General features: G+C 46.0%; 2 protein-coding genes across 3 annotated transcripts in view; both read left to right on the top strand.

Annotated features, from left to right (window-relative positions):
- The window catches only part of LOC310782447 (grainyhead-like protein 1 homolog), a 22,862-nt gene extending 21,879 nt beyond the window's left edge, over positions 1-983 (top strand). For both annotated transcript variants that reach the window (XM_083643116.1, XM_083643115.1), the window contains exon 15: positions 1-983. This exon is cut by the window's left edge and continues 1,653 nt beyond it. The gene's annotated coding sequence lies outside the window, so the exon portion shown is untranslated.
- A 12,773-nt stretch (positions 984-13,756) lies between these two features.
- klf11a (Kruppel like factor 11a) lies at positions 13,757-22,201 on the top strand. Its single transcript, XM_083642720.1, has 4 exons — positions 13,757-13,815; positions 16,865-17,089; positions 18,151-18,934; positions 20,864-22,201. The coding sequence occupies exons 1-4, from the start codon at positions 13,771-13,773 to the stop codon at positions 21,187-21,189; spliced, it is 1,380 nt and encodes a 459-aa protein (XP_083498846.1). The 5' UTR covers positions 13,757-13,770; the 3' UTR covers positions 21,190-22,201.
- The last annotated feature ends 5,437 nt before the right edge of the window (positions 22,202-27,638 follow it).

Here is a 27,638-nt window from a genome sequence, read left to right as displayed (position 1 = left end):
ATGCAGTAGAATGCAGCCGACGCGGCCCCAGTTTGGAGAAATGGAGCCCGGCTGCCTCAGGCAAGTAGAGCTGTCTGATGAGTGTGATGAGCAAAAACATTAAAAAAAAATATATATATATATAAAAATATACATAAAATGCGTCCATATTGCTCACCTGGTGTAATCAAGTCGCCACAAACCCTGAGATGCCAAGTTGACTTGAAAAGACGTCATTTACACCCTGTTTTCATCTGAAATCTGTTGAGCTATAAGAAGAAATAGACACAATAGAAGTGAGCTTCCAGCTGCATATGGCTATATTTCAGCTAAAAACAAGGTGTAAATTGTGTTTTCATGTCAACTTGGCATCTCAGGGATTGTGGAGACTTGGATTACGCACTTTTTTTCTGTGTGTTTTGTTTGTTTTTGCTGTTTTTGCTCATGGCCCGGCCTTCACACTCAGCAGACAGCTCTACTTGCCTGACCGCACCAGCTAAATTCTACTGCATGTTAGTACACTGACTGTATGCAAGTACCTCATACTCACCTCAAAACACTTAAATATACCTTTCAACATATTGGGGGAAAAACAAAAAAAAACGTCAATATGCATTTTTGTAATATGCTGAAAGGTGTGTAATTCAACAAACGTGTTTTGTCCTCAACTAGAATCACAGTGTCAGTGGATGTGTCTGAACCAGTAGAGACCTGTGTTACAGTAGTGAATCACAGTGTCAGTGGATGTGTCTGAACCAGCTGAGACCTGTGTTACAGTAGTGAATCACAGTGTCAGTGGATGTGTCTGAACCAAGAGAGACCTGTGTTACAGTAGTGAGATATTGAACAGTTGAAAGTGACTAATAATTGAGAAAATGTGTTACTAGTGTCTGTCGAACGTTGAGTGTCGCCTTCCCAGACCTCACAGTATTTTCAAAGCTCTGAGTACTTTGTGATATTTATTTGAAGTGGTGTGGGTGTTTATAAAGTAATTCCTCCCGGTCACATTATCAACACGCTGAATGTGTTTATTACTGTGCTGAGTGGAACAGTTTGTGTGTGCGCGCGCGTGCGTGTGTGTGTGTAGTCATGTGCGCGCGTGCGTGTGTGTGTGTGTGTGTGTGTAGTCATGTGCGCGCGTGCGTGTGTGTGTGTAGTCATGTGCGTGTGTGTGTGTGTGACCAGATGAAATGGTGGAAAAAGCGTTTAGTGATGACAGATTAGTTGTGGGACAGGAAGAGGGGGGGTGGGGCGATACAGGAAGTGTTTGTTAATGTTTCACCACTTTGAATGTCCACCGCTGGTCTGGAATCAGCCTCCTCAGCAAATACTGAGCGAAAACTCCCATTTCGCTGACGTCTGCTTTACAGATGTGTGTGTGTGTGTGAGTGAGATCTGTTGTGTACAACGTGTGTGTGAACAGTTAAGTGGTGTGTGTGTGGACTTCATTCCCTGTTGAGTTGGACAACTGTACACTTGATGGTCAATTTAATAATTACCCAGGTTTGAAAAGTTTAGGATCTGCAAAGAAAAGTCTGCACCAGCATGAAAAACACATTTGACATTTTTGTTCCAATAAAGCGTCATGCTCAAATGGAAAGTGCAAAGAATTTCCCCCCGTCTTGCTGAACAGTGACCAAATTTGGTCACTGTTCAGCAAGACGGACCAACTAACTGGAGCCTATAGGCCAGTGATACTCAACTTGCAGCCCGCGGGCCGGCACCGCCTGTGTGGCCCGCGATGGTGCAATTTTTTATTTTTTTTACAGTGCACCTGAACGCAACATGCAAGATACCCGCTGAATAAGTGTCCAAATGTTCATGTCATTCTGGCCAATACTCCACTTCTGTTATAGCATTTCAGTCTGGAATATGGAATATCTTTCAATAATCTATGATTTAGCTGCTAAATTGTCAAATACCGCCGTCTGCTCGCTACCCAGGCACTTATGTATGTAACTTAACCTAACTAACTTAACCTAACTAACTATCCGGTGTGCACAACATTGTCAGACTAAACGCCGGCTGACACCCCAAAAACCTACAATCCGCTACAGAAAAATGTATATTGTTTGTTTATTAACTGGCCCCTGGCCTTCTATCATTTCACGAAAGTGGCCCCCGGGCAAAGCAAGTTGAGTATCCCTGCTATAGGCTCCAGTTAGTTGGTGGAAGGGGGGGGGGGGCGGGACCACTGTAGCCACTCTGCAGTTCAGCTGTTTGGGCCACAGCCTGCACTCTCTGCCCCCTCCCCTCCCCCGAGCTGCGGTTCATCAGACCAGAGCCCAGAGCGACACACCAGCAACGCCTCCACACATCACTCTCCCTTCCTCATTAGAACAGAGGAGAAGAAGGAGCAGGATCAGGAACTGATACAGCAGTTTGGATCACTGTTCAGTTAGAGAGAGAGGATAGAGGGAAATAGAATTAAATGACACAGCTCACAGTGGTCTGCCGACGAGGGCAGACCAGTTCAACTTCTTTTATGTCCGTTTTCAGAAACATTATGTAGTTCATTTTAAAGTCCAATTATCACATATTTATGTGATCATTAATAAGTGATAAGTTAATATGTGATTTTTAGTCCACATTCAAGCTAGGCACCCCTATTTGATTTGTCAGATTTGATTGGGTCCAGAATTCCATGACTATCTGTAGAAATACGTAACAGGGATAACTATGATCAAGTGTACTGCCCATTCTCTAACTGTTAACTTCTCATCTGAAATCATGCTGAAGTTGAACAATTCAACAGTTAGCTGGGGACCCCCTGGAACCCCCTCAAGGACCCCTGCTTGGTCCCCCGGACCCCAGGTTGAGAACCACCGGCATACACAATTTGTGTTTCACTTGAGTTCAACATCTGCTGGCCTAGTGAGTGTCAGAGTTGTTTTTCATGTCCCCATTCACTTTTTCCTCTCTTCATCAGCTGTGGAAAAGTTGCTGTGTTGAGTTCGGGGCGTTGTTCACACACACACACACACACACACACACACACACACACACACACACACACACACACACACACACACACACAGCAAGAGTGTTTCAGACCCGCCCGCTCCAGACCCAGAGTGACCTACATTCCAGCGACCCCACCCATCATCCAACCCTCCCACCCTCCACCCGCCTGGCTGCCCGCCCCTCTGTGAGGGGGCCAAGAGGTGGCGCTATACCTCCTCCCCCCTCCCCACCCCCTCCCTCCAGCCGGTGTGGGTGAGTTCCTGATCTGTTTGCTTTGCGCCTCGCTGAGGGAAGTCACAGCTCTCACACAGCCGCACCGCAGCCTCACCAGGTCAGCGAAACCAAAGCTCCACACACACCACACACACACACACACACACACACCACAGTCTGAATGGGCTTCATCAAAGTGTCTTCTGAAATGTGGCAGATGTGTTTGGTCAAACTTTTATTTAGAACCGTCCACTACTGAGAAAAACGTTTACTATCAAGTGACTGTCAAAGCCAACCGAGTTTAAACTGATCCAACTGCGTGAAAAGTAGGCCTAGTGTGGAGATATTCTGTCTGAGTTGGGTTAGAAACGTTTTCAAGTCATCAAAGTACAAATCAAAGTCAAGTCCCAAGTCACCTGACCCAAATTCAAGCCAAGTCAAGTCTCCTCTTCATGCATCAAGTCAAGTCCCAAGTCTAAATGTTATTGATTGATTGATTGATTGATTGATTGATGATTAGTCAAGTTCAAGTCAGGTCCATGTCATGAATGTCAAGTCTCAAGTCTAAATGTAGAACAGCAAGTCAAGTCAGAACAAACCAGGAGTCCAGTAACAATTTCATATCTTAAACTAAAGAAAACGAAATATCTAGGACTTTTCTTTGCAATATTGTTTTAATAGGATAAAAAGAGCATAGTGAGTTTGATTTCTATAATCCGTTTCAACTTCAATAAATTCAATCATTCCATACAAATTCAGAAAACAGAATTTAAATTCAGTCGTTTGCTGGAACAAATCTCATCACTTTCAATCTAAGTAATTTACACAAACACAAGATCTCAAGTCAAGACTTTAGAAACCGTTTCAAGTCATCAAAGTACAAGTCGGACTCAAGTCAAGTTCCATTAGGTTACCAGAAGCCACGTCAAGTCAAGTCTCAAAGTTCAAAGTCGGACGGACAAACCCGTCTTTATTGTCACAGGACAACCCAACACACACACACACACACACACACACACACACACACACACAAAATGGTCATCATCAGATACGATGGACAACATGCAAGCGTGTGTGTGTGTGTGTGTGTGTGTGTGTGTGTGTGTGTGTGTGTGTGTGTGTGTTATACGGGGGCAGGTTTCTTGGAAGGCCTGAATGAGGTACGACCTTTGACCCTTTGGTAATGTGCACCAGTGCTGCCACCATGGGTCAAGACCTCAGACATACACCCCTCACACACATGCTGCCTTCAAATGGGGCCATGTTCACGAGAAGGGTCCATATGAATGCCCTATGCGTGCACATTGTGTGTGTGTGTGTGTGTGTGTGTGTGTGTGTGTGTGTGTGTGTGTGTGTGCGCAGCAGCAGCAGCATCAGAGTGTGTGCATGTATAATAATTTCAGTGCGCCCAGAAGTTGTTTCGGTGTAACAGGAAGGCACGTTGAGTTTTAAATAAAAATAAAAGCGCAATGATTTAAACACATAATAATACTGTTTTAAACCAACGAGTGCAGTGCCCGTTCCCCTCCCTCCGCTTCCCCCATTCACACATAATGCTCTCCCACTCTTCACCCCGCCGAGTGGTCAAACTGCACGGAATTCAACACTGCACTTTATCGGGTCTCCAGCAGTGCACCCGTCAAGTTTGAAGTCCGTCGGATGAACAGTTCTCGAGACAAACCACTTTTTCTGTTGCCAGTAGGTGGCACTATGACTATGCCCATGTCCGAATTGCACGGAATTCGTCACTGCACTCTGTCGGGTTCCCAGCAGCGCAACCCCCAAGTTTGAAATCGATCTGGCGAACAGTTCTTGAGATAAACTGTTTTTTGTGTTGCCAGTAGGTGGTGCTGTGACTATGCACGTGTCTGAATTCCATGCAATTCGGCACTGCACTCTGTCGGGTTCCCAGCAGCGCACTCCCCAAGTTTGAAGTCGATCAGACAAACGGCTCTCGAGATAAAACGCTTTTTGTGTTGCCAGTAGGTGTATATTATTGACTGAGTAAAAAAAAAAAAAAAAAGTGCAATGATTTAAACATAATAAACAGTGTTTTAAACAAATAATAATATATTATTAATAATATAATAATAATAATACAGTTCCATCTATTCTATTTACATAGGTCAATTCTACTGTATTCTATTGTGTTCTATTGTGTTCAGAGAGCATTTTACCAGCCTCTCCTCCCTGTTACTCTCTTGCCATAATAATGATCAGATACATTCAAACAGCTTTACAGCAGAAACAGCTGATAGCAGCACAGCAGGCTTCACTCCGCTCCGCCGTTTCCATGACAACGGACATCCAATTAGCACCTCAGATAGTCATGTGTCAGAGGAAGTGGGGGATGCCCCCCCCCTCCCCCAACCCCCCTTCCTTGGACAAAGACCCCATTAGGAGCTAGAAACAAAACATACAATAGACCAATACTGTCAAAATTAAATGACTGAAAATCATCACTTTGTTTTTGACATTGTCTTTGTGTGTGTGTGTGTGTGTGTGTGTGTGTGTGTGTGTGTGTCTTGTATTATTTCAGCCATTCTCTTCCGGGGGGGCCAGTTGCACAATACACCTTGAGTTAAGATTTTCCTTAAAGTTCGAGTTAAGGTTTCCCTCAAATAAAATCGGTTGCACAAAACCCCCTCAAGTCTTCTCCTTAGGTGTGCTTAAGATGTTTAACCTTAAAGGGGAAGACGGCTGTTTTGTGCAACCGATTTTGATTGACTCGGACTTTAAGGAAAATCTGAGCTCCTGCCTATTTTCAAACTTGACCTTCATTTTTTTTTTTTTTTGGTCGACGACACACTTGTCCAGTTTTGTGACTGCATCTTGCACGGTTTTGACGCTATCGTGTTCGTAAAATCTGTCTGACTTGACCGTTGCCCCGTTCCTTCATATTAACGCACGGAAATGCGTCTATATACGATCCGTATGAACTCCTGTCTCATGGGATAAGTAGTTCCTTCACTCTTACGATATAATTATGTAGCCTACGCACTCTTGTACCGAACACTCATGGGCGGAGTTAATGGGGGGACCAGGGGGGCCAGGCCCCCTAGTAAAAAAACAAACAAAAAAAACCTCAACATTGTAAATCTCCATCTCGCTGTCTGGCTGAATATGGTCATAACATTTATATCCACTTTGACAAGCATCACAGGTATCTCTTTGCTGAAGCTGTGACAGGGGGGGCCTCTGACAGGCCAAAACTCATTGTCTTTCATACTCATCTATTTTCATATTTTCTCTCGTTATTAAAGTTGCTTTATCCTGTGTTTGTAAAGTGTCTTTGAGCACGGTCAAAAGCAACAGTGAACAGTGAAGCACTATATAATATACATTACATTACTAAACATACAATAATGAGTATTAATGTTCTGTAATTCTACTCATATTCTAATATTTCCATTCTTATACTTATTAAACAATACTTACAATAATTACTCTGATTAATAACACAAACAATAATAATAAAACAATAGCAATAATGTTGTAATTAATGTACAATAATAATTCCTCTAAATCTGGTTTCAAACTGCAAAAACTCTGAATAAAATGTGTTATGGTCACGATTCTCTATCTGGCCGGTTGGCTTGCTTCCAGGCTTAAAAAAACTCTTTAGATACGCATATTCCGAAACGTCGTGATGATGGAGAAAAAAGAACGGTGAAATTCTCTTCCGGAGCCTGACGTGTGTGACGTCACGATGTCACGTGACCGCTGAGCTCTATTTCACGCACTGCTGTGAGAGCTCTGCCTGACCTCATCATCCTGCTCACAGCTGCCCAGCGTCTGGCTCTGTTTTCTGCCTGGAAACTGTTTTTATGAGGAGTGTGTGTGTGTGAGAGAGAGAGAGAGAAGAGAGCGTGTGTGTGTGTGTGTGTTTTCCTTTTTTTTATATTTCACAACCCCATTGAACCTGAAAATGAAAATGAACTCACTTCACCCTGCCGCTGCCAGATCCTGCTTTTGTCCCACTTTACTCTCTGCTGGGGGATAACTCTGCATATGGAACACTTTCTTTTCTGCTGAATAATTAACCATCGGGGACGGGGGGGGGGGGGTTGTTAGTGCATGTGCGTGCCAGGCCGCGCGCACGCCAAAAGGTATTTTAAGGTAAAGAAGCAGGAAGAGATGAGGGGGGGGGGGGGGGGGGGGGAGCAGGGTGCACGCTGGGTAATAAGGCACAGAAACACGGATGCTGTCGTTTCACGTGCGGTACGTCCGTCCGTCCGTCCGTTCATGCGAGCGACCGGGGAGAACGTGGAAACGGCGCAGAATGAAACAGCTCTTTGTCTGCCTCTATCTCAGACAGGATGACGTATGGCCATACCCATACCACCCCCCCCCCCCCACCCCCCTCCACCAACATCCAGACATCCTACGGTCCAGAGCCGTGTCGGCTTTACCAGGGGGCACCAGGGGGCAGTGCCCCCCCCTCCACCCCCACCCCCCTGCTTCAGTCACTGTGCCTCCCTCCTTGCTTGTTTCTGCAGTGGCGTTGTTAGGCCTGCAGGGCGTCTGGCGCCACAAATGTTTTGTGAATAGCTGCGGATTTCAAAAAGCTTTTCCTGTGTAGTGAGTGATAAGTGAAGTTTTACAATGTTCAAGTCAAGATGTCTGTCGCCTCTCGGCGTCCAGGAGGTAGCCGGCAGTGCTGCGCAGTGAGTAAAGCTCGCTCCTCGACGCCTTAAAGGAGAACCTCACCCAAAAACATTGTTGATTTATTTTGCACATGATCTCACACATGTCCGAAAACTGTAAACAGTTTTGCACACATTCATTTAGTTTGACAGTTACAGACCCTTTTACAGCCGACGTCACAGGGGTAGTTGCGCACGCATGGCGGTATGCACAACTCCTCGGAACTCAAGCGGAAAACGAGGGAGATCCCAGGAATCCAGGAAAAAGATGTCTTGTGCCGTATGTGTATTAGACGCTGGACATTCCCACCAGGAATATGACGATGTGCGGCACTGCAACTTTGGCGATGTAGTTGGATCCTAGAGATAGCTTATTTGTGTAAGGTAACCTGTCTGTTGCTGGCAAAGCTTTAAAAATACGTGGAGGAGGCGTCCAGATCTTCCATATTTAGTTGTAAAGTTGTAACTTTCTGCAACGAATTCGGCTCCGCCCACGAAATACGTCCTGCTGTTTACAAACTGTAAAAGGGTCTATTGAGAGTTGATTTGTGGACCAGTGATGTCATTCATGCACAAATGACATCGGTGGCAAATCAACTCTCAATAACGGTCAAAATAGGGCGTCCGGGTATAGAGACTGTCTGGGAACGCCCACAAAATGTTAAACGGCTGGCGCACGAGTGGGGTAAAACCGCCGATATATCTCATGGGCTGACTCACCAAAAGACGGTGCTGCGGCTCTAAACTACAGGTTTGGGGGTTCTAGAGCAGAACACAAGACGTCTGCTCAGATGTGCGTTTACTGCGGTGGTTAAATCCCCGATCGTGTCTGCCTGGGCTGGGCTATCAGCTAAATTCTAACTTTGCTGAATGGATAGAACGGTTTTTTTTTACCCCACCCTGACCACGCCCCCAGCCAGGCTGAGCCAGCTAAACCACCGTCTATGACGAGACGTGGCCTCAACCTATAGTGTCGCGGTAGATTCCCCGCCTACCAACGCGAGGAGCGCAGGCTCGTGCTACCTCCGGCTTGGTCGGGGGTCCACACAGGCACGAGTGGCTGGTGTCTGTGGGAGGGAAGCCGGATTGAATGCCTGCAAAACTGTTTGCGCAAAAATAAATCAGCATTTGTTTTTGGTTGGCTTTAGCCTCCTTGCTAGAGCGTCTGCCTCCCACGCCGGAGGCCCTGAGTTCGATCCCCAGCTGTGGGGGGACAACGCTACAGACATCATCCTCCTGCAGAGACTGCGTGGGCAACTTGAGTGAGTGAGCGGGCAGAGCGTTGTTTTACGTGAGCCAGCTTTGAAGCCCGGCTTTGGGTGCATCGAGGCACGTGCCGGGATACAAATCAAACTCACCTGTCGCTGCTCGCTATGCGTGTCAGTGCACGTATTATTTTCAAAGTGCAAACCTATGTTATATGCACCGCATGGAGTGAGACTGGGCATATGGTTTCACATTTGCCACTTGCCAGTAATTTGGTGCACCCCCCCCCCCCCCCCCCCCCCCCCATAAGCCCCTGGCCCCCCTGGATACTTTGTTCTAGCGCTGACGCTGCTCCAGAAAAGATCCTATCCCCCCTGGATTTGATTCTCTGGGATCCACTGGATTCAACCACCAGCCTCCTTGAAAGGGTTAACGCACAGGCACAACAAAGGAAAGAGGAGGAGAGGCGTGTGTGTGTGTGTGTGTGTGTGTGTGTGTGTGTGTGTGTGTGTGTGTGTGTGTGTGTGTGTGTGTGTGTGTGTGTGTGTGTGTGTGTGTGTGTGTGTGTGTGTCCCTCCTCCTGTATGGCCCCGCCCTGGAATTCTTTACATGAGAGGCTGTTTACAATCTCAACGCTCACGCAGAGGAGAGGAGAGGAGTCCCCGGGTTCATCGGCTGGGAGGAGGAGGGGGGGGGGGGGGGGGGGGGGGGGTTGGGCGGCGGAACCCGGCTGGGGGGGGGGAGGGGAACTGGGGGGTTGGACCCGGTCACAAGGGACTGGAGAGGAAAAGGGTACAGGAAGAGGACATTAGAAAACATGATAGAGACCTCTGAGCTGAAATCTTTCTTTCTTTCTTTCTTTCTTTCTTTTCTTTCTTCTTGAATTTGAATATGTCATAAGTAGCCTACACATGATGAAGGGGAAAAAAAAGTGCACAAAGAATTACATCAAAAAAAGAACTTTCCTCTGTTGTGTGGCTTTCTATCATTTCCACCGTGACGTCATTTACTTACAGCAGCATCACTCATTCTTTGATTTATTTTGACATTTCCACCTTACAGAGAAATGACAGGTATGATTTTGTTCTTGTTGTTGTTGTTATAGCCTATTTAGTAGGAGTGGTGTTATTGTACATAGAGCTGTGTCTGTGTGAATCTGGTCCTGACTTGAGAAAGAGAAGTGACACTGAATTTGAAATGAGGAAAGGAAACTGTTGACTGCAGTAACGTAACCATGTGTAGCGATTGTGAAATTCTGGGCCCATCCTGATACGATGATGAAACATATTTGGCTGATAGCCAATGTTTTTTTGTTTTTTTGTTGTTGTTATTTATTCCCCCTTTTGTGACAGGGAAACAAAGAAATCTTCATTACATGATAAACAAATAAGTGAGCTGTTCTTTAACAGTATTATTATTTATTTAACATTATTTAATAATGTTATACTGTAGATACTGAGTTGCATGAGTGGGATTGAGTTTATGCATTAAAAATATAAAAAAATACTACATTTTGGATTTCTTTGCTGAGCTACTCATAGATGGCCCAAGATCTACCGGTATATGATGCCACAGCCGACCAATGGTGGCACTTCATCACTCAATCACTCAGCGACAAATCAGGTCTCTAGAGCTGCTCTTTTAACCCCTGTGAGGCAACTGGACTCGCGTGAGATCATGACATCATGATCACAGGAGGACAAATCCATCTTGCCACGCTTCAATCTATTGGTTTCGAATCTGAACCACCAGTGGTTTCCACCAATCAGCATCCAGAGCATCGTTCCCAGATGGCTATGTGAAAACATTCTTTCAGGGACACGAGTCTTTCAGGATACCGAGTCTTTCAGGGACACCGAGTCTTTCAGGGACACCGAGTCTTTCAGGGACACGAGTCTTTCAGGGATACCGAGTCTTCAGGGACACCGAGTCTTTCAGGGATACCAAGTCTTTCAGGGATACCGAGTGTTTCAGGGATACCGAGTCTTTCAGGGATACCGAGTCTTTCAGGGACACAGAGTCTTTCAGGGATACCGAGTGTTTCAGGGACACCGAGTGTTTCAGGGATACCGGGTCGAGTCTTTCAGGGACACCGAGTCTTTCAGGGACACCGAGTCTTTCAGGGACACCGAGTCTTTCAGGGACACCGAGTCTTTCAGGGACACAGAGTCTTTCAGGGACACCGAGTCTTTCAGGGACACCGAGTGTTTCAGGGATACAGAGTGTTTCAGGGATACAGAGTGTTTCAGGGACACGAGTCTTTCAGGGATACAGAGTGTTTCAGGGATACAGAGTGTTTCAGGGATACAGAGTGTTTCAGGGACACGAGTCTTTCAGGGATACAGAGTGTTTCAGGGATACCGAGTGTTTCAGGGATACAGAGTGTTTCAGGGACACGAGTCTTTCAGGGATACAGAGTGTTTCAGGGATACAGAGTGTTTCAGGGATACAGAGTGTTTCAGGGATACAGAGTGTTTCAGGGACACAAGTGTTTCAGGGATACAGAGTGTTTCAGGGACACGAGTCTTTCAGGGATACAGAGTGTTTCAGGGACACGAGTCTTTCAGGGATACAGAGTGTTTCAGGGACACGAGTCTTTCAGGGATACAGAGTGTTTCAGGGATACAGAGTGTTTCAGGGATACAGAGTGTTTCAGGGACACGAGTCTTTCAGGGATACAGAGTGTTTCAGGGATACAGAGTGTTTCAGGGACACCGAGTCTTTCAGGGATACCGAGTCTTTCAGGGATACCGAGTGTTTCAGGGACACCGAGTGTTTCAAGGATACCGGGTCGAGTCTTTCAGGGACACCGAGTCTTTCAGGGACACCGAGTCTTTCAGGGATACCGAGTCTTTCAGGGACACCGAGTCTTTCAGGGACACCGAGTGTTTCAGGGATACAGAGTGTTTCAGGGATACAGAGTGTTTCAGGGACACGAGTCTTTCAGGGATACAGAGTGTTTCAGGGATACAGAGTGTTTCAGGGATACAGAGTGTTTCAGGGACACCGAGTCTTTCAGGGACACCGAGTCTTTCAGGGACACCGAGTCTTTCAGGGATACCGAGTCTTTCAGGGACACCGAGTCTTTCAGGGACACCGAGTCTTTCAGGGACACCGAGTGTTTCAGGGATACAGAGTGTTTCAGGGATACAGAGTGTTTCAGGGACACGAGTCTTTCAGGGATACAGAGTGTTTCAGGGATACCGAGTGTTTCAGGGATACAGAGTGTTTCAGGGACACAAGTCTTTCAGGGATACAGAGTGTTTCAGGGATACAGAGTGTTTCAGGGATACAGAGTGTTTCAGGGACACGAGTCTTTCAGGGATACAGAGTGTTTCAGGGATACAGAGTGTTTCAGGGACACGAGTCTTTCAGGGATACAGAGTGTTTCAGGGATACAGAGTGTTTCAGGGACACCGAGTCTTTCAGGGATACCGAGTCTTTCAGGGATACAGAGTGTTTCAGGGATACAGAGTCTTTCAGGGACACCGAGTCTTTCAGGGATACCGAGTGTTTCGGGGACACCGGGTGTTTCGGGGACACGATTCACTGTAAGAATAGAGCGTTCACACCCCTCTGGCAGGCTGATCAGACACAAGCTCGCTGTTCAGAATCTGTACTGGAATAAACCCTGTCCTCAGCCCAACTCCATCTCACTGCTTTGTGCCTCCACACACACACACACACACACACACACACACACACACACACACACACACACACACACACACTCACACACACACACACACACACACACACACACACACACACACACACACACACACACACACTCACACACACACACACACACACACACACACACACACACACACACACGCACACACACAGCCCTGTTTACATTCTCTCCCGCTCAGACTGAGAGAGAGTGCAGCAGTCGAATCAGCTCGCTGTGTAGATCAAGGGAGAGGCTCCAGGAAAAATATAACAGAGCGAACCACATGATAACAAATCACTTCAATATTCCACTTGTATTCCTAGAGAGACGTGTGTACTTGGGTATTATAGTGACTTGTAGTTCATTATATTTATTTAATCATAGTGCCTTAATATTCATACAGTTTGGAATGTAGGCTATATCCTACTATATATTTTAATAGTAGCCTATTACATCCCTAATATTAATACTATATCATATCATATCATATCACACTAATATCCTATGCGTATTGCTTTAAAATTATTATGGTTGTATTTATTTATTTTATTTTTCTTATTTTTTACATTTATTATTTCTTCTGCAGTCCTACACATGCTTTCAGCGCGCGCTCTCAGGAACGCCATTCCCTCATCATCCTCCCACGCGCGTGCACGCCCGCCTGCCCCGCTCGCCGTCTTCAACCTTTCCCCCAGTTCATGCGCGCCGCCGGGGGTTCACCGGGTTTACTGTGACACCGCTGACTCCGTGGCCACGCCCCCTCGCAGCCACGCACCCCGCCTCGGCCAATCGCAGCGCGGCCACGTACCGATCACGCAGCGCCTCGGCCGCGATTGGCCGCGCTCCGCTACACCTTTGCGCGTGATTGGCTGCGTGTTACCACCCGCGCGCCAGACTGCTCTCAATTTTGTTGCTGTTTTTTTTCTCCCCCTCTTCCTCCCTTCCCTCCTCTCTCTCTCTACAGCTGAAGCTGAAGCTGAAGCCAGTCTGCTGGCAGAGGCTCCGGCTTAGCTGCTGCTACTGTCTCTACTGTCTCTATTTTGCCTTTTTTTTTTTTTTTTTTTCAATTAACACCTGCTCTTCCCCATGCTGACTTTTCCCGCGCAGACGCGACCGGAGCGGTGCCGTCAGGTGAGCGCATCAAACCGTTTAGCTTCCGGCTTCATAATATAGCAAGTTGTAAGTGTTGTGAGTGCTGTATTGTGGTGGTTGTAGCGGTTTATCTGCAGGTTCACAGCAGTCCAGCAGACACGGGTCAGCAGGCGTGCTGTGCACCGCTGGCAGTCCCCTCATCACACACTGACACAGCGGCTGGTGTTCTGGTGCTTTTGGTCACCAGAGTGTTCTGGTTTATTTGAGGTCAGACTGAGCTGTGTGTGAGTGTGTGTGTGTGTGTGTGTGTGTGTGTGTGTGTGTGTGTGTGTGTGTGTGTGTGTGTGTGTGTGTGTGTGTTACTGAGGAGCATCCACTGACTGACTCTGTTGCTGTGGATTCACAACAGTTGCATCACTGCAATGCATCTCTCTGTTATTATAAAGTTGACGGTTGTTGTTGTTGTTGTTGTTGGCCACTTTGTCACAAATAGAAAATATCTCCTTTGTTTGGAGTCCCATGGAGAGAGACAATGCTGGGTCAGGTGCCAGTGTTATTTATTTTATTGTCTGGGAGCGACAACAGTCTGGCTTACTGGAGTTATAATTACATTCACATTTCATTGTATGATAATGATGATTTATGAATATAGTGTTTTTGGTGTTATTATAAAGTGTTTTTCCCTGGATATCATCTTTTGGGGGGGGTGCATTTTCACTATTTTTTCTTTTGTTTCCCTGGGTGACGTACACTTATTAATATTAATATTATTATTATTATTATTGCCACACCTGCATTGTTTTTTATTGCTGCTGTAATCCCATGCTGTGTTCCTGCAGTGTGATGTGCGATCTGGTGCCTGAGAAATCACACTGTGTGTGTGTGTGTGTGTGTGTGTGTGTGTGTGTGTGTGTGTGTGTGTGTGTGTGTGTCGGGGAGTACAGTTGCAACAGATTGACTTTGTTTTCTCCAAACTACTTCCTGGTGGGAGCTTCCTCTCTCTCTCTCCTCTCTGTCTCTCTCTCTCTTGCAGCAGTCTATGCATGCTAATGTGGGTGGAGGTGGGTGGGGGGTAGAGAGGTGGTGGTGGGTGGGGGTTGGTGCACGCCACCCTCCTCCACCACCACCATCTCTATTCTGGGCGAAGAAGGGGAGGTTCCCCCCCCCCGTCTGGAGCGAGACGCTGGGTGGACCGGACTGATGGCTGTGTGCTGCAGTGGGGCCCCTCTCTCTCTCTCTCTCTCTCTCTCTCTCTCTCTCTCTCTCTCTCTCTCTCTCTCTCTCTCTCTCTCTCTCTGTGTGTGTGTGTCTCTCGCCCTCGCTCGCTCGCCCGCCCCTCCTGTACGTGCAGCTGAGCATTCTGAGCCAGATGCCAGCAGCAGCAGCAGCAGCCCCGACTTGCAGCAGTTGCAGCCAGAGCAGAGACTCACTCCTTTGTCCCCCTTTAACCTCCCACCTACATTTATTATTACAATTGATTAATTTATTTTGTGATTAGATTTTCACCTCGGCGGCAGCCTGCCCCTCATTGGACCGTGACATCAGCGTTGTCTCACAGAGGTGTTCGCTGGAGCTCAGGGGACCACTTCATCTTAGTTTACCACAGAAGAAGAAGAGGGAGAGACGGTGACATCATCACATGCATGCGTTCCCCCAGTGGTGCTGTGTCTTTATGTGGGAGGCAGGCGGCACTGGCATGCAGACTGGACAATTAATTAGGCTTGTGATTAGGGCTGATGATCGATATGGACAACATCAAAGATCTGTTTAAATTATTTACTAAATACCTCAATATCAATATTGCGACAATATTGTAGGGATAACTATTGGTGTTTTCACAAAATATTGACACAATGAGATTTTTGATAAATAGTCGTCAGTAATGTGGATATAATGACTTAAGTGGGTAAAGGCTAATAATAGCACAGCTAGAACGGTCTGTAATGCAGCCTTTCAAACCAGGAAAAGACAACACTCATGCCATATATCGCCATATTACCATATTCAAAATCTAAGACCATATCTCGTCTCTCATATCACAATATCGGTATAATATTGATATATTGCCCAGCCCTCGTTCCCTTCCCGGTGGTAGCGGGTCTTTATTGTTCCTTGTGTTCACTGTACCTGCACGCTGCTGCCTCCCGCCAGGCGCCGGCCAATTAGCCCTGTGATGTCACAGCAGCTCCTGTGATGTCACAGCAGCTCCTGTGATGTCACAGCAGCTCGTTAAAAGTCAAGCTGGAGTAGAGATGGCCATCAGACTGCAGGATGTGAAGTCATGTGCGGTGCAGAGCAGCAGGGGGCGGTGCAGAGCAGCGGGGCTGTGGTGGCTGGCTGGCTGTTTGCAGCAGGCACAGTCTGTTCCCGGTTCATCTCAGGTGACTGGGACTCTGAGCAACTGTGGTTTACTCACCATGGTAACATACTGTAGTTCATTCACAATGACTGCGTTTGCATTAAGGCTGCAACTACGATTGTTTTGATTATTGATTCATCTGTCGATTATTTTCTCGACTAATGGATTTATTAGTCTATAAAATGTCACAAAATGATGAAAGATTTTGATCACTTTACCCCCAAAGCTCAAGATGACATCCTCAAATGTCTTCCTTTGTCCTGACCAATTATAGTCCACAGCCCAAATATAATCAGTTTACTGTCATAGAAGACTAAAGAAACCCGTTTTCACATTTAAGAACGTGGAATGAGAGAATTTTAGTATTTTCTATCCTTAAAAATTAATCGACACAATTAAGCGATTCTACAGATAGTTGGCAAATCTTAATTTTTCTGTTGATCAACTAATCAATGAATGGACTAATTGTTTCAGCTCTACATGGGCTTGAGTATCCTGGTTATTCTGGTTGGGTTGGGTTTAGCGAATGAATTGAGAGCAGTCCTTCCATAGTCGCCCCTTTGGTGGGGGACAACAGACGTGAAAATGGAAAATACTTGCTCACCACTAGGCGGCATCGCTTGGTTTTAAGGGTCCCTCAGGAGCCAAACAGGTTGTCGCTGTCTAATGATAAAGGCACTATGGCTCTGTCTGTCCTGTGATGCTGACATGTCTCTGTCCTCTCCTCAGGCGGAGACCATGGAGTTTGTGGTGTCGGCCGCAGCGGGGCGGGGCCGGCCGGAGTACCACGACCTGGAGGCCGCCGAGGCGCTCGTCAGCATGAGCTTCTGGGGTCAGAGGTCACCGTACAACAAGCCCCGCCCACTCACCCCCACCTCCGACTCCTGCGACTCCATCCAGCTCCACCCAGAGGCCCCCGATGCCCCCAAGGACCTAATCGCCCTCTCCTCGCTGGTGAGCAGATTACAACCGGTTCAAATCACTGCAGACGGAAGAAATGAGCAGTTAGGAGCACTACAAACCCTCTGAGATGTGACTGTCATCGTCTTTTAAATCACTCGTTAAAGCTCTAATGCGTAACACTAACGTGTAACTGAACGCCTGTTACATTCAAGCTCGTGCCAAACGAGTTCCCACAATGCTGATTAAGTCTGTCAGCGGCCACGTAACTCTGTGTATAGGTCGAGGCCACGTCTCGTCATAGACAGTCCGCATTTCTGGGAACGCCCACAAAATGTTAAACGGCTGGCGCGCGAGTGGGGTAAAACCGCCGATATATCTCATGGGCTGACTCACCAAAAGACGGTGCTGCGGCTCTAAACTACAGGTTTGGGGGTTCTAGAGCAGAACACAAGACGTCTGCTCAGATGTGCGTTTACTGCGGTGGTTAAATCCCCGATCGTGTCTGCCTGGGCTGGGCTAGCAGCTAAATTCTAACTTTGCTGAATGGATAGAACGGGGGTTTTTACCCCACCCTGACCACGCCCCCAGCCAGGCTGAGCCACCTATCTATTGTCTCATCTATTGTGGGCGTTTCTAGAGCCTGTATGGGCGTTCCCAGACATGCGGACTGTCTCTATTCCACAGTAGGAAAGGAAAAGAAGTTTGCAGACTGCAGGGCTCCAAATGTTTTATTTCAGCAGCGGTGCTAACATTTCGGGCAATATTTTTTTGTAACTTCCTTTTATGTAATGTCTTTTATTTATTTATTTATATTTTATATTTTATATTTTATATTTTATATTTTATATTTTATATTTTATATTTATTTACTGTATTGATGTATTTATTATTATTCTCATGATTATTATTATTAATAGGAGCAGCAGCAGCAATAATAACAACAGTAATATGTTAAAAGTTAATGAATCAAGTCGTCGCAGCAGCAAATAGTAACAGGATACAGCAAAGACAAACTGAATATAATTAAGAGAGCATGTGTGTAGTAATAAAACAAATTCATTCAAAATTCACAACGTTTATTATTCTGCTCTGCTGTGTGTCGCCTCCCTCAGTGCATGACTCCGCCTCACAGTCCGAGCTTCATCGAGGCGTCCACCACCGCCGCTGTCCTGAGCGCCACGTCCCAGTGCAGAGCGATGGTCACCAGCGTCATCCGCCACACGGCCGACAGCCACGCCCCCGCCCCCCGCTCCGCCCAGCACGCCGCTCCGCCTGACCCCGCCCCCGCCTCCCGGCCCCCTGACCCCGCGCCCGCGGCCGTGCTGGAAGCTGTTCCCGCGGTGACGCGGTCGGAGCCCGCGGGCGTGGCTCCGTCACCTCCCAGCAGCCCCTTGTCTCCTCCTCCTTTTTCCACAGCGTCTCCCCCCTATCACTCCTCCCTGCCGTCTTCCTGTCCGCTCCGCGGCTCTCCGGTCCTGTGCCAGGTTTTCCCGGTGAGCGGCCGCACGGGGATGATCTCCGCCTTCGTCCAGGCTCCGGTCCAGGTGTCCGCGGCTCCGGGCGGGCCCAAGCCCATCCTGCCCCACTCGCCCTCGGGCTTCCCCCAGCCGCTGCTGGTGGGCGGGGCGGTGCCGCGGGGCACGGTGATGTTCGTGGTGCCGCAGCCCGCGGCCATGTCGCAGGCCCCGCCCCCCGGCCAGCAGACCCTCGTGACCCTGGGCAGCACCAAGCTCCTCCCCCTGGCCCCCGCGCCCGTCTACATGCCGTCGGGAGCGAGCGGCACCACCTCGCAGGCCGACTTCTCCCGCCGGCGGAATTACGTCTGCAACTTCCCCGGCTGCAAGAAGACCTACTTCAAGAGCTCCCATCTGAAGGCTCACCTCCGCACTCACACAGGTGAAGCTCAGCACAAACTACACTATGGCTGCCTGCTCAGTATTAGCCTGGGTAAACCCAGCCTCCACGTGACCTCTATGTGCTATCAGTCACGATGGCAACTTGCAGGCATAGTCTGTGACGTCACGTTGAAGGCTGGGTTCACCCAGGCGAGGTCAATATATCAATATGCTAAGCTGAGTGATTTTAGTAGAGAAGTCAGTTCTAGGAGAAAAGGTGAGATCTTAGGCAGTGATTTAGAAAACGTGTGCATAAAAACTTAAAAGCCATAGACTTCGAGGATAATGAAACATCCGATATTCAAGAGCGTCCATCATCACATCATCACAGTAACAGATAATATCCCTAAAATGAGCAGCTTCAAACTCTAGATCTGTCCTAAATTATCTGGATAATTCACAATCAGAAAATAGGTGAGAAATTGCCTCTATATTATGTTTGCAAGAAGTCCACAAGAAATATGAATGTCTGTAAACGTGGCAATAAGACCATTAGCAGGGTATATCTTATGTAACATTTTCACATTTATTTCCAATGCATTCTCATTCCCAACGCGTCCTATCTTGACTATTTCTCAGGACCCGTTGGCGTCACTTTTCACCTTTTACGTCATTTTTCGGCGCCACCGGTTTACGTTCCTGGTTACGTTCCTCCGCCGTTCATTTGAAAACGTCACTTCGGTTCATTTGAAAAACGCCACGTGGGTTAATTTCAAAATGAGCCGCGATGCTTATGGTTAGGCACCTAAAAGAACTTGGCTAAGATTAGGGTTATGGTTTGGGTGAGACTTAAATAACAAAAACGTTAAAAGTGATTTAAGGTTGAATTGTACACTCAGACACACTGGGGTGCGCGACGTGAAAGGCGAGCGTTTTACTCCTCCGCCAACTAAGGCTGTGAATCTTCACTGGCCTCACGATTCGATTCGATTACGATTCAGAGGGCTACGATTCGATTCGATTACGATTATCGATGCATCTCGATGCATCTCGATGCATCTTAAATCGATGCATCACTTTTTTGATTTATTTTTTCTCACTTTCTTTTTTCTCACTGTGGCTACTTTTAAAATAAAAGTGCATTTGGAATTGCATTGTATTATGATCCATAATTAAAATGCATGTACAAATGCATGAACAACTGCATGTACTTCCATTATATTTTATTTGATTATTATTATTATTATTATTATTATTTTAATAATCGATTTTTGACATTTGTGAATCGATGCAGAATCGTGCACGTCCGCATCGCGATGCATCTTATAATCGATTATTTTTGACACCCCTACCGCCAACCCTGCCATGTTACCTATAGCGCACCCATTTTGAACGTCACCTGTTTCGTCGATTTCAGCTGTGGGAGTTCTGTGTGACGAAATGACGAAAATGTGTATAATGTATAGTACAGTATAGTAGTGACGCAGAGGGACGTGATAATAGGGGTGGGAATCGCAGAGTAGCCTAACTCACAATATGATACGATACGATCACGATACTTGGCTCTCGATAACGATGGTATCACGATACAGCGGTTCTGACAAAGTGCAGACTGCAGATTGCCTCTCTGACACACTGACTGCAACTTGTCCACGACGCCACGTGGGAAGTCAAAATGGAACGATCCTAAATAATGCCTCACTAAAATCTTTTCAATCTGTGTACCGGTAAATTAAGTTTACAGCAAAAAAATAAATAAAAAAACTACACATTTCAGGATAAATGTCAAGATATGGCATCACGATATTGTATCACGATATGGCGCCAGGCGTACCGATAATGTATCGCAAAAGGAAGTATCATGATATTTTGATATTTTGTCCCACCCCTAGTTACTAACTTTAACTTACTTGTAATGTTGGTGATCCAGGAAGAGAAGCTATTGAACTCATTGGAAATCGCTCTGCGTCTATTCTTTCTTCTTCTGCAGGTGAGAAGCCGTTCAGCTGCCACTGGGAAGGCTGCGACAAGAAGTTCGCCCGGTCGGACGAGCTGTCGCGCCACCGCCGCACGCACACCGGCGAGAAGAAGTTTGTGTGCACCGTGTGCGACCGCCGCTTCATGCGCAGCGACCACCTGACCAAGCACGCCCGGCGTCACATGACCACCAAGCGGGCGTCGACGTGGCCCGCCGAAACCCGAGACCTCAGCAAGGTGGCCCTGCCCAAGGGCCAGAGTCAGAGCCTGGCCCCGCCCCAGGGCCAGAACCCGCGCTCCGCGCTCCCCGTGGGCGTTCTGCTTCCCGCCGCCAACTGACGCGCTCAGTCCGCAGACTCAGGAAGGACCGCTGGCTAGGTTGGACCCGGCCGGCTCCGTCAGTCGCCTCCGCCAGCGGGTCACCGTCTTCAGCTGGAGGCTCTTTTCTACTCGACACATCAGACTCTCCGGGGATCCATCTGCCGCCGGGCTACGTTTACATGAAAATCACTTTCTTATTCCAGTGTCCAGCTCCCAGTTTGACATGTAAACATCAGAAACGGATCAGTCAGAAACCTGGTTCAGGTGCCTGGCTTCCTCCCACGTGAAGCATCTCACGGCACAAGAAACCTGACAGAAGCAGAACTTCCTCTCGGTATTACTACCCGGGATCATCATTTGTGTCCCTGGTAGTCCATGAAGATTTGTACTTTTTCTTGATTTTGGCGACACCTCTTGGCGATCGGCGCTCATCGCTTCGGTGTTTCGCTCGCTGACCGACAGCACAGACACTCAGCACAGACTCGCAGCTTCTCGTGTTTCTTCCAAACTTCTGTTTCCTCCGGCAAGACGACAGTGGAGGAGATGTGTGAACTGGATCACAGCAATCAAGACAGAAAGGAGCAGAACAGACATTTTATTTATATGAAGAAGTTGCATATTGTAACTTTAACCGGTGTATTCGGCAGTAAGGAGCAGTGTTGGGGTGACACGTTACTGTAATCACATTACATTTGTCTGTAACGAGTAGTGTAGCGCGTCGCGGTTCCCTACAGTTACTAAATCAAACACTTGCGTTACATAAGTTCTTCAGTTATCTGCAGGATCAGGATTGAATCTGCAGGATTATTTATGGGGCACCAAACGTGCGGTGCCTTTTCATGCACTTGATTGCACAACACAACAGCTGACTGTAAAAAAAGACGTTAAGTGCTTGAATAGATGGGCTGGAGGGACGGGGAGGAGTGATGATTGGTTAGGTTTAGGAATGAGGAGTGGTTGGTTCAAGCCAATCAGAGGCAGAGTCCCTCCGGCCGATCCATTGTAGCACCAAATTTCATAATGTTCACTAAGGGAGTTAAAGGGAGACGGGGGGGGGGGGGGGGGGGGGGGGAATAGCAGCACGGTCTACAACTTTTGACGGGTGGAGATATGCACATTACTTTGAATTTGTTGCACGGGCCAAGACAGGAATGTGACGGTAAAGTGCACACTTTGCCCAGGACAGAAGCAACTATCCACCACCGCTGTGAACACGACATCATCTCTTCTAAGGACGTGCAACATGCTAACACAAAGCTAGTGCAACATGCTAACACAAAGCTAGTGCAACATGCTAACACAAAGCTAGTGCAACATGCTAACACGAAGCTAGTGGCAAAAGAGCCACAGACCCAGGCTGAGTCGACCTGAAGCAAGCAGCCCCAGCCTGATTTTCAACAGTTAAAGGCAGAGATAAACAGGCTTGTTGCACCTACACCGATCTTGTCTATGTCCTTCTTACTAGGATAGGGATTTGTGCTGATATGTGGGCATACGGAAGGTTTACTGTTATATCGTTAACTGTCAATTACGTGACAATGCATCTCAGGCGATGTTGCGGAAGTAACGCAAGTAATGTAACGAGTCGTTACATTCATTACAAATAATTTAAGTAAAGTAAGGCATTACTTTTTTTCAAGTAATGTGTCCTGTGTACTGTATTACTTTTTTTGAGTAATGACCCCCCCAACACTGGTAAGGAGACAGCCAGGGAGTCGCACATGAAGTCGCACGTGGTCAACGGAATAGTTCACCCAAAAATGACAATTCTGTCATCTTTTACTCGCCTTCATGCCAAATGAAACACCGCTGAACAGACAAACGTCACCTCTGTGCACAACCAAGTGGCAACTTTCCACTTGGGGGGGAAAATGAAGCCAACGCGGAAGTGCCAAAAGTTGCAGTTCTTCGAATGGCCCGCTCGAGGCTGGCTGCAAAAGCGTCCAACCGCATAGATCCCCCATGTTAAAATACCCGACTTTACAGCAGAAATAAACACGACGCTCAGATGCCACCGGAACACACAGGACCTCATGCGCTTTCATGTAAACGTAGCCGCAGAGTTTCCCGCCTGCTCAGGACAAATCGCCACACGCGCACACGCACACACACGCACACACATGCACACACACACACGCACGCACGCACACACACACCCCACACACACACCTCAAAAGGAACAGGCTGCTATTCTTTAATGGACAGAAACAAACCGACCTGACATTGCACTGGATTTTTTATTCTGCTTGTTTTGTACTCTCTCCATGTAATAACCTTGTTTACTTTGCGTGTAATAACCATGTTTACTTCACGTGTAAATGTCATGTTTAGCTAAATGTATGCACTCTTTTTTTTTGTTGCCAAAGCCTCTGTACCGTGCTTCTATAAGCCTACTTCTGTTTGTCTGTGACTGTAAATACTGTACATACATTGATATCTATATGAATGTTATGTGTATTCCAATCTGCATTTATTGACAGTACATGAGTTATTTGATATTTTAAAAATGTCAGTGGACAGTATTCCTCACTGTGATACTACCTACTATCTTTGCTTTACACATTATTATTATTATTATTATTTAATAAACATTTGTTCAGAAAAGTGCTGTTTTTGATAGCTTGATTTGGCCTATAGTGTAGCCAGTAAGAAAATACCTCATGTTATTAAATGTTATTCTTAATAACGGCTTATATCTGAATAATCCCATTTCTGAACACTTGCCTGTAAGCAATGGTAAAGAATATGGCTTTTATAATAAAAATGCACCACTAAAACAGTGTTTGTTTCTCCTTTCTACACCGCATTGCTATGGTCCTCCCTGTATTGATTGAAATCAATATTGCGATAATCCTATTGATATCGCAATATGGCTCGTGTGCAAAAAGGTTCATAGCATTGGACTGAATGGTAATGTTTCGGTGTGATGTCAAAACTGACATTTTAAAATAATATTCTTAAAATGTTTCATACCTCATTTTTAACTATAATCTGCCTTTTCTCATCATCACTTCCAGACAGCATTGTCGCAATATCATCACAATATGATTCCACCGGAAAAGAAAAAAAACTAAAACAAAACGCAGTGGTCAAAAAGGTTTGTGCTTGTTCATATTAAGGACCCCTAACAGTCCACATTAGAGCCATGGACCCCCATGTGGACAGTCCATTGAGATTTTGTCTCTGAGCCAAATCTGAGATGATATTATTAGATACTGATTTTGTCCAGAATTCCACAAGTACCGGTATCTGTTATACAGTAGGTAGAGAGATAACACACAAACTATCAGATCCATTACAGTCTATATATCCTCTTGTAAATGCAGTTGAAGATGTATCAATTTGCTGGGGTGATGGTGGTCCCCTGCACCTAATCACATAATCCATCAACAGAAACAAAATCATTTTCCCCCCCAGAGAAACATGTATTACACTACCAATCTGCATCTACACAATAGATTATATAGGCTACACACAGTGTAGTGATATGACTGTAAATACAGGTGATCATCACAAGGAAAACCAACAATATAAAGGTTAAGGGTTAATGACAGGAATGAGGAATGTGTTCATTTGTTTTTCCTTAAGTGACTCTGATAATGTGATAATGTTCATCATGTTATTTAGAAAAAGTCCAGTGAATTTGGGTTTGTTTAGCTTTAAAAAGGCGGTCTGCCCTGCATGTAGAAACTGCTCCTGCTAAATAAGAAACTATATGAATCTGTCGTTATGAATTCATATATAAATATGATGAATCCATGTATATTAATATGAATCCATATATTCTATATTAATATTAATCCATATATTCTAATAAGAATCCATATATAATCTGTATATTAAGATGAATCCATATATTCTATATGTTAATATTAGGCTAATATAAATCCGTAAATCAGTAGGCTACATTTGCTTGACGACAGCTCGCCTGTTACACAACCTGAGCTGTAGCGCGCCACCCAGTAACAACGCTCCTCCAATCACGCCGCAGCGTTGAGGGGGCGTGACCAATGGGAGACGACGACGTTGAGCCGGAAACGTGGGAACGGCGCGTCATTGGCTGACGAGGCAGCACGAGCCACCCGCCCATTTGCCTTACTGACCGACATTCAGCCATGCCAAGAAATAACAAATAAATAAATAATAAAAGACAGCAAGGGGACCCGGCTCAGTCTGAGCAACAGCGACACCAGGTGGCCGACAGCGGTAATGCAGGGAGACATGGAGAACAAAGAGAGGCTTACAAAGGTATCATATACATATAGATATTTTGTGTTCTTCCAGATAATTGTGTGCAGCAGCCTGTGTAACAATATAGTACTCAAAAGACTGACATAAAGTAACAATCACCATAAAAACAAAAACCCAGGTTTTTTCCAGACTTTTTTCAGTTGGAAAATTATTAGAAATTATCAAATGAGATGATATAATGATCAAATTAATACAAGACAATGCCACTTTCTAATACAGATAAGATTAAAGCTGCCAAAACCATCTGTTTGTGTTTTTCGTTTTCACTTGAAAAGCCCCTGGCTTAGGTGTTGTGTTGTCTGTAAATTACTTCTTTGTCAATAATGTAATACAAATGCATTCTGTTGTTTAGCTTTGAGTTAATACGTTCATATCTGCTTTATATTACAAGTACAAACTATAGGACGAATCAGCGTGAAGTCACTTGACACCCAGAAATGCTGAACCCCGCAGCAGTTAATAGTATGAGTTGTGCCAAACAAACGTTAATATCTCAAAGACTATACATCACATCGCTTATATTTTGACATTCTGAGTGAGAACACAATTCGCTCAAGAGTTTCATGTATAATATATGCCTGTCGTGTTAAAGTTGTGTGAACTGTCGCAGTTTTTAAAATGTAAACAGAGTCAAGCCGGCTAGAGCAGACACTCACGCCTCGCGCCACTTGGGCTCCATAGGGTTCCATTGCCGTTGCCACCTCAGTGACGCGGTTTGTTTACCAAAATGCTGCTCGGCTGATCCCTCGTATTATTTCAAACCAAAATCATTCATGAAACAGAGCAAAAACTGTATTGTTGCGTAAAGTGTCTGTAGTTCATCCCAGTCGCTAGGTGGCGTGCGTTATTGTCTGTTTATCTGGCTTTGCAGCAGCCTGTAGCTGTTGTTGGCTTTACGCGCAGCCAATCAGAGCTCTCGTTGCTGCCGCAACCCGGAAACAGCTGTTCGCAAAGAAATAAGACAGGAAAAGACGCCGGTAATTATCATTTTAGAGGGAAAATATCGCTGATAAGTTTGGTATCTGAGACAAAAACGTGAAGAGACGAAAGGTAGAAGTCTTCAGTTCATCCACAACAGAAACGCACAATCACTCTGCCTTTTATTTTGTGTTTATTTGATCTACAGCAGCTGCTAACCCCAAAACTACCCTGTTTGACATAATAGCCTATTTGTGTCTAAGCTTTTCAGCGCATCATGTCAGTGATAGAGTTATCACACTGTGAGATACACGTAACGTTTCTAAACTCCGTGTTTTGGTCGTGCGTAATGTTTAAAGTGATTATTTGGCGCTAAATTCCCCCCGCAACGCCATAAACAAGAGAAAGCGCGGTGGCGGGAAATAGCCTTGATCTGCCTGTCATAAAGACAATAATACAACTTTTAATAAAGCTTGGCTCCAAGTGCAGCAGTGGAATCGAACATATCGAAGCAAGCCTGTGTGTAACGTTAGATAAGTAGAGATAGCTTTTTGCAGACATCCATTCAAATGGAATATGTGCATGGTGTGTAAAGCCATATGTTTAACCTTACCATCTAGTTCAGGGGTGTCAAACTCATTTTAGTCCACAGGCCACATGTGACCCAATTTGGTGTCAAGTGGGCCAGACAATGAAAATCAATAATCAATAATAACCTATAAATGACAAAACCTCAAAATGTTCCTGTTTATCTTAGTGTAAAGAATTACAGGTACAACCCTACAATATGTTATCTCAGATACCATCAAGCACATTATCTACTGTCTGTACTGTGCATTACAATCAGGGGTGTAGTCGAGAGTAAACGCAAGTAAATGCAATTTACCCACCCCTTTAAAATTAGGCAGATAATTTACTCACCTATTTTCAGATCAACTGTATCAATCAATGAGGGCAAACAAGGTGGGTAAACTACTCACCTTGGATAGTTTACCCACCTCTGTATCACTGCACCCCTCATTACAATTGATGGCAATTGGCAACTGTGCAATTCTCTATAGTCAAGCAAAGGTAATGGAAATAGCTGACCAAGATTAATACAGATAACATGAATAGGCAACTTAATATTTAACTTGCTCCTGAAACCTGGTAGGCTACCTCTTAGCCTTCACAAGTGCATCATTGGATTGAAGGACTTCTCAGTGCAAGTTTCACACTTTGCAAAGTCATCCTTTGGGCCGCATTGGACCCTTTGGGGGGCCGGATCTGGCCCCCGGGCCGCATGTTTGACACCCCTG

This window comes from Poromitra crassiceps, assembly GCF_964638095.1.
Source record: "Poromitra crassiceps genome assembly, chromosome: 9".
Lineage (NCBI taxonomy): Eukaryota > Metazoa > Chordata > Actinopteri > Beryciformes > Melamphaidae > Poromitra > Poromitra crassiceps.
Note: the sequence above shows the minus strand (reverse complement) of the source record. Positions and strands in the feature narration are given on the sequence as shown.

Bases quoted from the DNA above. Each gene is read 5' to 3' on its own strand.
- klf11a (XM_083642720.1), top strand. From the start codon at position 13,771: ATGCTGACTTTTCCCGCGCAGACGCGACCGGAGCGGTGCCGTCAG. The intron at 17,090-18,150 runs GTGAGCAGATTA...CGCCTCCCTCAG, and splicing joins TAATCGCCCTCTCCTCGCTG to TGCATGACTCCGCCTCACAG. The intron at 18,935-20,863 runs GTGAAGCTCAGC...CTTCTTCTGCAG, and splicing joins TCACCTCCGCACTCACACAG to GTGAGAAGCCGTTCAGCTGC.